We start from the raw sequence: 12,820 nt of genomic DNA on the forward strand, positions 1-12,820 counted from the left end.
TAGGCTAGTTATATGTCATGCCTTATTTAAGTTTCATACTTTATGCCATGACATCATGACATTGACACATATTTTTACTTATGATATCATTATATGCCATGTCATCATCTTTTGCATTTATAATCAATTAAATTGATTTAAGGACAAAAACACAATTTGATATGGAAATCAAATTGTTGTTTAGAAAATGCATGAGAACTTAGATTAAGATGACCTAAACCATATCTCACATCAAAAATTGACTTGGATGTGTTTGATACACCTTAGATGTGTGTGAGATATTAGGATCATGAGTTAGGATCAAGGTGCATAGTTCTTGTACCTAGATGAGCCTAATTCAAAATGGAGGATCATAGGGAAAGCGTGTGTACAAGTCATGTACACTTAGCCCTAAGATTGTGGTCCTAAATTGAATGGTTTAAAATCATTTCAAAATTGATTTGAAAAACCTTGATGAAGCTTTTCTAGTGATAGCATTCATCATCGAACAAAGTGAGGTAAACTTGAACTATTTCAAAGTTTTTAAACTTTGTATCAAGATTGAAAATGGAAGTTATTTTCAGAAAAATATTTTCCATGATAGTATATGTTATGAGGAATGTATCCTCAAAATTTTATAATTTTTAGAATTTTACTCTATTTTGTAGGGGTTTACGAATTTGAGAGGAAGAAATTAGAATCGAGATAATGACCGATCGGGAGGTTCCTGATCGGTCTGGGATCGATCGATCATGGACTCCGATCGGTGCGTCGTCGGAGGCGGCGTGTCAAAATTTGATCGTCATTGTATGCGAAATTTCAGCTTTGGAAGTTGGTGTTTTGATTTCTAAATGTTTGAAATTCCAACACATGTTGTTGGTGCAATGGTCGGTGAGTTAACCTTTGGGAGCTTTACATGGGAGTTGCCTTTTAGGGGAGTTACTAGTGATATGGGATTATCACTAAGTTGGTAATGTCTTTAGTATCAAGGGGAAATTAAGGGTTTCGAAGGTATGGGACTTTCATTGGGAGGAAACTCTTGACCTTGATTCTCTTTTGTGTAGGTGGAGAATGGAGAAGGTCCAAAGAATGTTCAAGGAAGAACATTAGGTTTGGGGAGAATGTTCGAGGAAGAACATTGGAAAACCTAAGTTAGGTTATCGGGTTAACCTAACTTGATTATGGTTTTGTCAAACATCAAAAGGGGAGATTGTAGGGGTCGAGACGGTTGACCTGACCGGTTGACGACTCGGGTTGTATTTGATGTTTTGGCGAGAATAGAAATCTATTATGATGTTTGGCGAGAATAGAAAAGTTCTATTCGATGTTTGCGAGAATAGAGAAGTTGTTGTATCTTGATGTTTGACAAGGATACAAACTTGGGAGATTATGGGTGTAATCTTTGGTTGACGTCGTTGACTGACAATTAACCTAATTCGAAAAGTCCAAGTAGGAGACTAGGGAAAATCAAGTATGGAGACTTGACGGAAAAGTCCAAGTATGGAGAGTATGGAACTTGAGCACGAAGAAGTCAAAAGTCCAGAGCAGCACGGAAAAGTCAAGTATGGCTCGTGCACGAGAGAGAGGTGGCTAGCCTCCTGGACTAGGCCGAGGCTCCTCCTCTGGGAGATGGCTGGAGTCGAGGGCTCGGTAGCTCGTTCTCGGACTAGGTCGAGAGGGTGCTCGTTCGCCTGGGCGGACGTCGGAGAGGCCTGATAGCTCGTTCTCGGACTACTAGGTAGGGTTTGGGCTTGGAGCTCGAGTTTAAACCGCTGACCGGATCGATGATCTGGGATATGTTGACTAATCGGCGGTCGACCCATCGCTAACAGGTGTTTTATGAATTACTGGATGCACGGTGATCGATCGGGCGAAGACGGGAGAAGAAGAGGGAGGTGCGGACCGATCCACAATGATCGTCCACGGGCCATCACATCGGCAGCGCACTCAACTCAGAGAGAGTTGGGTGACGTCTGGAGACCGCCGACGAACACTCTGGACCGATCGAGGTGCACGATCGGTCGGGCCTAGCCATTCGTATAACGGCCGCTAGTTTATTCTTCTTCTTGCAGTTATATATCGTGGTCGAGAGCCTCTACGATAATCGCTCTTCCTCCCTTATTCTGAGCTAACTTGAACTCTCGGTTTGTTGAAGCTTGGCGTGAGCTTCGTCCGGTTATTCTTCTGGAGTGAGCTGTGGCCGCTGCTGTCAATTTAAGAAGGCAAGCAAGTGTTTTACAACTATTATTGTTTTTTTGTTTCCTTGTTGTACTGTCTGCTTTGTCAAACGTTGCGACTTTGTGATGTTTCTCCACGAGGAGTTCGTATGTGCTAGGGGTTTCATCCACCGAGATTGATAGGGCCATCTTTACGGACAACGCCGGGTAGGAGTATCATCTCGAACCTCGTTACATCATTGTTGAGGTTTGATTTCTCCATTTACGTTTAATTGTCATTTTCCACCGCGCGCTTTTGAGAAAAGCAAAATGGGGTCGTTATTCACACCCCCTCTAGCCACATCAGAAGGTCTAACAACCTCCCGATAAAGTGCGAGCCTATAACACACATGATCGAGGAGTTGGGCCTTGGTCTGATCGAAGAGTAAGGTCCCTAGCCTGTAATCGGCGAGGGCCCTAGATCATCGGAAGGGAGTGGTATTGCAAGTCTATGATCGAGCGGTCCCAAGTGTACGAGTGGGAAGCTGTATGAAAGTATGAGCGGGCTGGGCCTAGTGTCGTGGTGGTGAAGGCTCTAGTCTTTGATCAAGGAACTAGGCTCTTACTATTTTATCAGGGAAATATAACAGTTCCTATAATCGTAATGAGAGAGCAGAGCTTGTAATCGTACCTGATCGGGGAGCCGTGCCAACCGACTAAGGGTTTGTCTCGGTCCCTTAACTCCCGAATACCCATGGAGTCAGGGAAAAAACATAACGGAAAAACTAACCTGTCAGCCAGCTGAAGCTCCACTCGATCCCTCGACTCCCGAATACCGGTGGAGTGAGGATAGAATATAATATATGCATCGAAATCCTCCAAAATTGTGATAATGGCAGAGAACCTCCCGAAGTCGTCCATCTTCACGTTCCGGAACAGGTTGTTGTGTTCCCACAAACGGCGTCAAATTTGATCCGGTCCGGAAGCTGAGTCAGATGGAGGCGGGTGATGGAATGGAAGTTCTGAATCACGACGTTCCGGAGTGTGTTGACCAAGTCTTCGAAAGTCCTCTGGTCAATGCTACCTGCAGGCAGTGACCGGGTTGGCCCGGCCCCCGGTACCCCGAGTCTCGAGGCGGATCCAACGAATATATGAGTAACCGGCTAATGATATAATAATGAAATAAATAAGGGGTGAGTACGGAAAACGTACTCTGGCCCAGGGGGGCGCCCTCGGATGGGACGCGGCTCGAGTTATCGCGACCCGGAAGAGTAGCTGACTCTGATCAGGCCGTAGAGCTGGATCTGACGACACGGAGCTAGATGTGGCACGGGCCCGGAAGACAAGCTGCAGGTCAGGGTAAGGCACCGACACGTAGGCCGGGAGGTACTAACGGCACGTAGGCCGGAACACGAAATCAACACACAGACCGGGACACTGGGTCGGCGCGCAGGCCGGGAAACAAGACCGACACGCAGGCCGGGACACGACTTCGACACGTAGGCCGAGATACGAGATTGGCACGTCGTAGGAGGAGGAGAGTAGGGGAGTGCCGGCGATGAGGAGGGAGGAGGGGAGAAGAGGTGGCGACCGACATCGGAGTTGGCGCCGGCGAGAAGTGTGAGGAGGAAGAAAGCTCCCTTCACTGTTCCCTGTTGGCAGTGGCGAGAGACCGAACGAAGCCTCCTTTTCTTTCGGTTCACGGCGACTACGGGCGGAGGAGTGGGAGAGGAACGATGGTTGGTCGTCACCGGCGTCGCGAGGCGGATGGGGAGAGAAGAGCACCGGCCTTTCCGGCGGTGGAGACGTGAGGAGCAGAGGGAGAGAGAAGGAGAGAGGTGATCGGCGGTGAGGAGAAGGAGAGGAGGTGTGGCGAAGAGGTGGCCGGCGACCTTGGCTCCGGCGACGTTGACGCGAGGAGAAGGAAGAAAGCCCGCTCCTGTGGCGGCGGAAAACCAGCCCCCCCCCCCCCCGGTTCGCTATCCACCGCAACCTAAAAGAATGCTACAATGCTTTTCCCCAATTGCCCTCCTTCTTTCCCCTTATTTCTTCCCTACCCCTCACCCAATATCCACGTCAGCGAGAATATGTCTTCTCCTCCATTGGTATGCAACGATGAATTGGCATCATTTGGTCCAATTTTCAAAATATAACGACTCTTATTTTTGTGACAAAATGTGAATTTTGAATAAATTATAAGGATAGAAATCTAATTAGATTTTTCTTAGATCTTGACTAGAATTAAAATTTAGAAAGCTAGAGATTTGGTGAAAATGGAATTTATGTTGGAAATTTCTGCAACAATTTCCTTCAAAGCCATCTTATCTTTCAGAATCGCTGTGTGAGAGATCCCCTCCAATCTGATCACCTTCACCTCCTCCTGCGCCTTCTCCAGCGCCAACAAGCTCACCCTGTTCACCGTCCCATCGCCGTCGCCGTACTCCACCTCCGGCTGCACGTCGAATCCGCCCGCCCCGTACACCAGCCTCTCCGGCGTCTCCACACCGCCGCCCACCACGCACGTCACCGGCACGCCCGCCTCTGGCAGTCCCTCCGCCACCATCGGAAGGATCCGCGTCCTGTACGGCCGCACACCTTCCTCGAAGCCGATGTCCTCCAAGAACTCTGCCATGTCTTGCGCCGAGTAGCTCCTGTTCGCGGTCACCACCAGGGGCCTGTCGCCGAACACCTTTGGTGAGGGAAGGAGCCAGAGATTGCTCTCCGAGCTCCTCTGCTCGCCCCGCACCAGCAGGGGGTCCACCACCGGGATGCCGAGCGTGTACCCGGACGCGAAGGTGAGCATCTCTTGCACCGTGCCGGCCCACGGCGCCGACAGCGCCACCAGGTGCTTCACGTAGGTCCGCCGCCAAGAGATGGAGCTGCGGCCGAGGAGTTGCAGCGCGAAAAGGCCGCCGAGGCTGTGGGAGAGGAGGATCACGGGCTTGCCGCCGTTGCCGGCGCTCGCGGCCTCGATTAGCTCCTTGAGGTTTCGCAAGTATTGCGTGCCTATTTTGCAAGGGCGGCCGTCGGCAGCGAGACCGTAGCGGAAGTCGTAGGGCGCGCCGAAGAGGTTTTGGCCGTCAACGTAGCCGAGGCGCTCCAAGGAGTCCACCAGGGGCGCCATGTATTCGGTGATATGCCTAATAGAGGGGGGCGCTTAGCAGCAGAGGAGGAGGTAGAAGGAAGAGGGGAAGCGGCATACTTGAGGTGAGGATCGAGGTAGAGGAGGCTCCTGGTGGAGCCGAAGTGAGGGACGCGTGTCTCCACGCCGGCGGCGTTGCGGTAGTCGTCGAGGTCGGCGTGGTAGTAGAGCGTCATCCGCTCGGCGAAGCAGCGGGTGAAGGGCGGCACCAGCACCGACGGGTTGAACCACAGCCTGAACCAGCCGCCCCTGCGGGCTCCCTGCCTCGGCCCGGCGAGGGCGCAGAGGAGACTGGATGGCTTGTAGTCCACCGTGAGACGGGCCTCGAGCTGGTTGCCTCCGCTGCCGGGGATGACGACGACGGGGTGGAGCTCGGTGGTGCTGCCTCCTGCGGAGAGGCACACCACCGGCAGCAGCAAAGCCATGGCAAAGAGAAGGCGCACCAGAAGGCGGTGGGAATTGATAGGATTAGCTTCCATTTGCTGTTGCAGCTTGTCTTATCCGATCATGTGTGTTTACTGGATGCAGCAAATGTTTCTTTGTTTCTCGATGTACCTTCTTGTTTTACAATTGAATTATGACTAATCTGATGTGCGGTGTTCTTTCGTTTACTTGGATTCCTTTTGTCCACTAGTTTGGGTTGATGTTTGTGTTTCCCTTGACCGGTCATTGGATCTAAAATGCATCTAAGAGAAGAATTAAGTCCCAGGAAAGAATGACTGCATTAGAGATATTATATGTACGGTCTTATCCTTATAATAAAGAGAGGTTATTTTTACCATTCAAACATTAGAGAAAAAAAATTAAAAGAGTATTGTTTTTAATTAGAATCATCTTTTTTTCCTTTTTGTTTAAATTTTTTTTGCCCTAAAAAGAGTATCTCACCCTATCAATCCTCTTTTAAAATGACATAGCTACCCTTAAATTCTTGTCCCATGCATTAAATAATGAATAGATAGGGTGCATTATAATTACTACAAAATTGTAATTACAATAAGCTGATACAACGTGAATTTACGTTGTATCAATTAAAAATTATAGTTACTATAATAGTTGACATGGATATGTGATCCCGTCCGGAAGTTGAGTCAGATGAAGGCAGGTCTTGATATACTGGAAGTTGACGGAAAGTCACTGCGGAGTCAGATCTACCTGGCACCCATCGGAAAGGCTTACACAGGCGGATGACAATGGGGGGTGTCCAGGACGATGACGCTACGACTCTGCGCACACTCAGACGAGCACACGAGTCGTTAGAGACCAGAAATCAGGGAAAAAGTCCATGAGTCAGGCCCTCCGACGCTCAAGTCAGGTACTTTTTCCCTAAAAAGCACAGAGAAATGACGAAAAGTAAAGACTAGTGAGAAATGACGAATGAGCGTACCTGCATAAGGGACAAAACATCCCTTTTTATACTGCAATGAAAGTTTCTAGGTCTGACGGGTGTCAGGGAATGTCGGTTGTCAGGCTTTGTCTGGCAGTGAATGACACGTGACACCTTTTCATAGGCTGGCGATGGAATCAAAAGGAGTAATGAGCCCCGACTGCGAGAATATTCCCTGACACGCTGATTGCTTTCTGACATTTTCTGACTAGCAGTTACGATTCCCTGGCTTGTTTGTCCTGTAGTATCTGAACGCGGGGTCTGCATTCCGAGATCCATACTTATACCCGCTTCTATCTACTGTTATCCATGGTTGGTACTTCCCGACCTGCACGCTAGGTCTGTGTCCCGACTTGCTTCTATCTACTTGCTTTCCTTGGCTGGTATGTCCTGACCTGTTTCTATCTTCTTGTTATCCTTGGCTGGTACGTCCCGACCTGCACGCCAGGTCTGTGTCCCGACCTACTCCTGTGTACCTGTTATCCTTGGCTAGTATGTCCTGACCTGCACGCTAAATTAGTATCCTGACCTGCTTCTATCCATTGTTATCCATGACTTGTACGTTCCAACCTGCACGCCAGGTCTGTGTCCCGACCTGCTCCTGTGTACTTGTTATCCTTGGCTAGTATGTCCCGACCTACACGCTAAATTAGTATCCTGACTTGCTTCTATCCACTATTATCCAGGGCTGTCACTTACCGACCTGCTCGTCAGGTCTGTTTCCAGACCTGCCTATATACCTGTGATCCTTGGCTTGTACGTTCCGACCTGCACGCCAAATTAGTATCCTGACCTGCTTCTATCCACTTGTCCATGGCTTGTACGTTCCGACCTGCACGCCAAATTAGTATCTTGACCTGCTTCTATCCACTTGTTATCCTTGGCTGGTACGTCCCGACCTGCACGCCAGGTCTGTAGGCTCAGTCCTCAGCTATATCTGGCCCGCGGGCCCAGTCCTTGACCGCTATCAGGGCTGGTCCTTGTTCGGCTTATAATCCCCTCCTTTGACTGCTCCATCAGCTGAGACTTTGACTATGGCCACGTAAGCTTGACTTCTGACCTCCCTGATCTCCATGTCAGCTTGACTTTTGACCGGCCACGGAGGCTTGACTTCTGACCTCCCTGATCTCCACGTCAGCTTGACTTCTGATCCTCTTGTGGTCTTGACTCATTACCGCATCATCTTACCGACCCCACGAACATGCACCGTATCACAAGCCTCTCCCTCAAGTCTAGTCGAAGGAGGCTTTAGTCCAACTGACTAGACCCCAATCCTTGTGTTAACTGACCTGGTTCCCGCGTCCTTTGCCGACCTGTCTACCTTCCGCCTTCTGCAGAATATCTTGCCATCCTAGGAGATGAACGATCTCCTTCTGTGCTTATGTTGACTCCTCAACTTCTGAGCACACTTTCCTCCTATAAATGTTACACTATTTTCCAAGCACCATCTCGAGTTCGGAGAAAATCTCATGTTCCTTTTCTAACCTATGAAGCCCGCTTCACTATCTTCTGTACGTCACCAGCTAGCCCTTAAGGAAAAAGCTCTGCGTGATATGACCCTGAGCAGGGATCTGCAAACCTTCCTCCGGCGGGAAATGGAGGAGCTCTGGCTAGCGACCAAATACAGAACTCGGGCCGAGACAACCCTCAAGATCTAAACATCAAATTAATTCTATAATATCATGCATGTATTTGGTAAAGCACGAGGATGAAGCCTTTGCTAAGAGGAGCTAGGATGCATATCATCAAGTTGAACTCTTGAAACTTGAAAGAGAGTCAACAAAAACATGAGGAAAGAAGATTTCAAGACCTTTGTCTGGCATCAATTGAAACCTCTGAAAGAATGTTTAGTTTGTACTGGAATAAAACGTATTTTCTATGGTTTATTATATGGTAGCGTAGATCTGTACTTCCCTGCATGTGTATCACCAGCATTTTCCTAATATTGCTAATGGATGTAATAAGAATAACTTACTAACCTGGGCTTACTTATACCTCCTGTCCTGGAGATTGAGAAATTCAGACATCGCCTTATTGAAACGGAGAATATTCCTTATTGCATTTTGCCTATATGCATATGTGTATATAAGAGATATCAGCTAGGAGAGTCTGTAAGCGTGAGAGCTTAACTCACTTATAACTCGCATTGGGGTAAGAGTCTGGGACAGCCGACCGGGCAGGTCGTTGGGCGTGAGAGCCTTACTCACTTATAACTCGAACTTGGGCGAGAGTCTGGGACTGCCGACAGGGAAGGTCGTTGGGCGTGAGAGCCTTGCTCACTTATAACTCATACTGGGGCGAGAGTCTGGGACAGTCGACCGGGAAGGTCGTTGGGCGTGAGAGCCTTGCTCACTTATAACTCGCATTGGGGCGAGAGTCTGGGACAGCCGAGCCTTACCACTTATAACTCGCACTGGGGCGAGAGTCTGGGACAATTTCCCGACCAGGATAGATATTGCTGACCTGGGGTGATTTCCCAACCAGGATAGATATTGCCGACCTGGGGTGATTTCCCGACCAGGAAGTACTTGAAGAGATTGCTTCGACTTCGTCTGCCATCAAGAAATATACCATTAGTTGTATTGTGAGGATAAAAATATTAAAATCTTACTCAGTCCTGGCCTCGCCACATTCGAATTTCTTTCTCGCCCATTTTCTTCGTCGTTTCCCAAGAAAATTGCATGGCAGACGTTTCCGTACGCCCGCTTTATCTCATGATTTCCCTATCACGTCCATCATTAATACGCTTCCTAGGGGATCGACACCTGTCCCATGCCTTTATTGCTTACGCCATATGACGCTGTCGGCTCCACTCCTTTTTGCACACAACCCACGAGAAGAGCCTGCCATTCCGTGATCAGACGGTTTTGGTCGCTTTACCCAAAAATATACTCGACATATCTTTTCGATATTCCTTAGGAAAACCCTCTTTATAAGCCCTAAAGGCAGTCCGCCGTCGTTGCCTTGAGCGTTTCGACTGCCTTCATCCTCTTGTTGTTTCGCCGTCTCCGGTGTCTCGACCCTTCCCTTCTAGACTCTTCCTGCCTGGTGCTCTTCTTCTTCTCGACTGATCTCTTCTCCAACCTCCCTCACCCTGATAATGGCTGACGGTAAGGCCACCCTTTGGTATTCGTGCTTCATTTCTGACATAGATGATCATGACCTGTCTGTAATTCGGTTTGACTTGCTACTTGGCGATGCTTATGAACTTAGAGTTCCTACACCTCACGAACACCCCGCGAACCCTCCGGAAGGCTTCATGACCGTCTTTAGAGACCAGCTTTTAGGAGACCTTCGTTTTCCCATCCATCCCTTCATTTCATCCCTGAGACAATACTTCGGCATCTGCATCTCTCAATTTGCTCCCAATTTCTTCAGAGCAGTATGCGACACTGTCATTCTATGTCGCATATACCAAATTCCACTGACCGTCCAACTATTTCATCATTTTTACTCTTTCAAACGCTCAGAACCAGGAGTGTTTATGATACAGGCTAGGTCTGGTTATAAATTTTTTTCTGACATGCCTTCTTCCAACAAGGGGTGGAAATCTCGTTTCTTTTTTATTAAGTCCCTTGAACCCCTAGTCGAGCCGACCCAGTGGTGCTCTGACATCCCTTCCAACCTCCCTGTACATAGGCATCAGCCTTCTTGCGACGCCGCTTCAGAAAAACTTCAAGGCGTGAGCGTTCGCTTTTCTGTATTACTATTGGAAGACTTTTTGTATTTGTTTGGGCTCAGCCCCGTTCAAACGGAGATAGGGGATCCATTAGGTAAGACCTCATTTTCCTCTTTGTTATTCTTCGCTAACTGAGGTATCTTTCTTTCCCTTTGTAGAGGTTGCCATGCTCCGGGCGTATTCCTCCGATGTAAAACGCCAATCTTTCTCCGTTTTGAAAGTTTTAAGTGCGGAGCTTAAGCAGGGCTTGGCGGCCTCTTTCCGGTCTACCCCTTCTGCCTCACAATCCGTCCCATCCGCCTCACAATCTGCTCCCCCAGCGCCAGCTCAAGAGGAAGCTTCCTCGGCTCTCCCCTCGGATGTGGCTCCTGTAGAAGACCTGGCCATTGAAGAGTAGGTCGAGGAAGAACGAGCCGCATCTCCCCCTCCAGCCAAACGTCTACGGCTCCAGCGCAAGAGGAAGAAGGTTACTCCAGCAACTCAGGCGTCACCTCCACCGCTTCCTTCTGACCGTCACTCATCTACCGTCTCTCAATCTTCGGGGGCCATGACTGATGCTCCCGACCGAGCGACGACCCTGGGGCAATAGGTTCCCATTCTGTCGCCACTAACATCAGTCCCAACACCCGCTCGGGCTATAACTCCCGAGCAAGCCTCTTTTCCCGCTCAGGCCTCCTCTCCCGGGCAGCTACCCCTTCGCTTAATGGACCAGCCCGGGAGTTCAGTAACCCTATCCGCCTCCCTTCCGTTAGCTGCTCCGGCCTCTACTCCTCGATCTCGAAGGAGAATTCATAAGAAGTATACCTTTACTGACTCTTGGCGCATGCCTTCTTCCACAGAGTCCGGCGTCGCTGAAGAAACTGCAGAAGAGGCTCCTCCCCCGATTGCCCTGGTTGAACTAGAGGGCGATTTAGCGACGTCCTGGCGATCAGGCAATCGAAAGTTTTGGAAGAATCCTCCGATGGAGGGGCTGGATCAAGCTACTTGCCATATGGTTTCCGTAAGTTTTCTTGTATCAAGGCTCCTCTGCTGGAATCACTTATAATCTTTCTTCCTATATCTGACACAGGCCTGCTCCGCCAACTTGAATGCCATTCAATACGCCTCCCGCTTGCAGAAGGAGAACGAAGTGTTAAAGGCTCGTCTCCAGGAGTCGGAGCTGCCGCTAACTCCCCGCGATCCCCTCAACCCGACCCCCGGGGACTTAGCGAGTTATCTCCGATTAATTGGGGAGTCCGCAGAGTCCACCCGCAACATTTCTCATGCGGCTTTTGACAAAATTAAGACTTTGGAAGCGGTTCTGAGGACAAGCGAGTCTAGACTAGCTTCTGAGGCGGAGAGGCGCCGCTCGCTGGTAGTTGAGCTGGATGAAAAGGACGCCCGACTGACCACACTATCCTCCGACCTGGAGAGTCTACAAGAAGCCCAGGAGACTCTTCAGAAGAATTTAGCAGACGTTCAGGATCAGCTGGCCTCTAGTGCCGACCGGGAGAAGACCATTTAAAGCTAGTGGGAGGCCAGCCAAGCGACCCTTAAATTCATGCAGGCCGACCTTTGGAAATCTCAAGAGAATATTTCCCAGAGTCAACAAGATTTAACGTTGGCTCGAGCTGATGCAGAAAAGGCCAGAGATGATATGGAGAAGGCCCGAGCAGAGTTGACAGATTATCAGGCGGGTGAAATTGGTCGTCTAAGAGCATATAGGGGAGCCTACGTCGCATCCCCTTTCTTTTTGAGGAAGATAGGGGGTTTGATGAATTTCATGCTATGATGTGGCGCGACCGGCGGGGCTCATCAGATGTTTGAGCAGGATTTGCTCCGCGCTGCCCCTTCAGAAGATTTCTTAGATACTGCTCGCCTGATGAACGAGATTCCGGACGGGTCACTCCCTTCTTTCAAATATGATGATGACTTATTCCTCCTCCCTGAGCCTCCTGCTGACGCTGCTCCTTACCCCCCTGAGCCTCCTACTAACAATGATCCCTGATGTGGTTCTATATATGCTGAACTTTTAACGTAAACATGAAGCTGTCAAACTTTCACGCCCACTATTTGCTATGTAATTTCAAATTTGCCTTTCCCGTGGCCTATTTAATTCTCTTATGACGCATTAACCCACTTATGATATGGCATGCTTGCTTATTTTTTATCTTTCCTTAATTCATTGACTTCTTATCAGTTGCTGTGTATGCTTCCTGACCCTTACGAACCTTAGCAATATGGAGGTGTACTTTGACCTTCTGGTTTCAGTTTTATATAGCCTCGGTTAGGATTCCCATTTTTACCTCGACCTATTTTCGTTGTCTTCTTCTGCTGACCATTCAATTTAGCTTAGCAAATCACCCTGGTATGCTCCTCATACCGTAATCCAGGTCAGGAAATAATTCCCGATCAGGACATTTAGAGTTACAACCAAATCGTCCATTACCCTGATCTGCCTTCTCCACTAAAATACACTTGTTCTGCTGATCTCTTAGCTT

At 49.0% G+C, this 12,820-nt stretch overlaps 1 protein-coding gene across 1 annotated transcript; it reads right to left on the bottom strand.

The window, feature by feature from the left end:
• Positions 1–4,382: 4,382 nt before the first annotated feature.
• LOC122034827 (lecithin-cholesterol acyltransferase-like 1) lies at positions 4,383–5,815 on the bottom strand. Its single transcript, XM_042594181.1, has 2 exons — positions 5,338–5,815; positions 4,383–5,275 (listed from the first exon to the last, which is right to left on the bottom strand). Exons 1-2 carry the CDS (start codon positions 5,754–5,756, stop codon positions 4,384–4,386), a joined length of 1,311 nt encoding a protein of 436 aa, XP_042450115.1. The 5' UTR covers positions 5,757–5,815; the 3' UTR covers position 4,383.
• Between the last annotated feature and the right edge of the window lie 7,005 nt (positions 5,816–12,820).

The sequence above is a fragment of the Zingiber officinale genome, chromosome 11B (assembly GCF_018446385.1).
Source record: "Zingiber officinale cultivar Zhangliang chromosome 11B, Zo_v1.1, whole genome shotgun sequence".
NCBI lineage: Eukaryota > Viridiplantae > Streptophyta > Magnoliopsida > Zingiberales > Zingiberaceae > Zingiber > Zingiber officinale.

Excerpts from the sequence above, each read along its gene's own strand:
- LOC122034827 (XM_042594181.1), bottom strand. The coding sequence starts at position 5,756 with ATGGAAGCTAATCCTATCAATTCCCACCGCCTTCTGGTGCGCCTTCTC. Across the intron at positions 5,276-5,337 it reads TACCTCGATCCTCACCTCAA|GCATATCACCGAATACATGG; the intron begins GTATGCCGCTTC and ends CCCCTCTATTAG.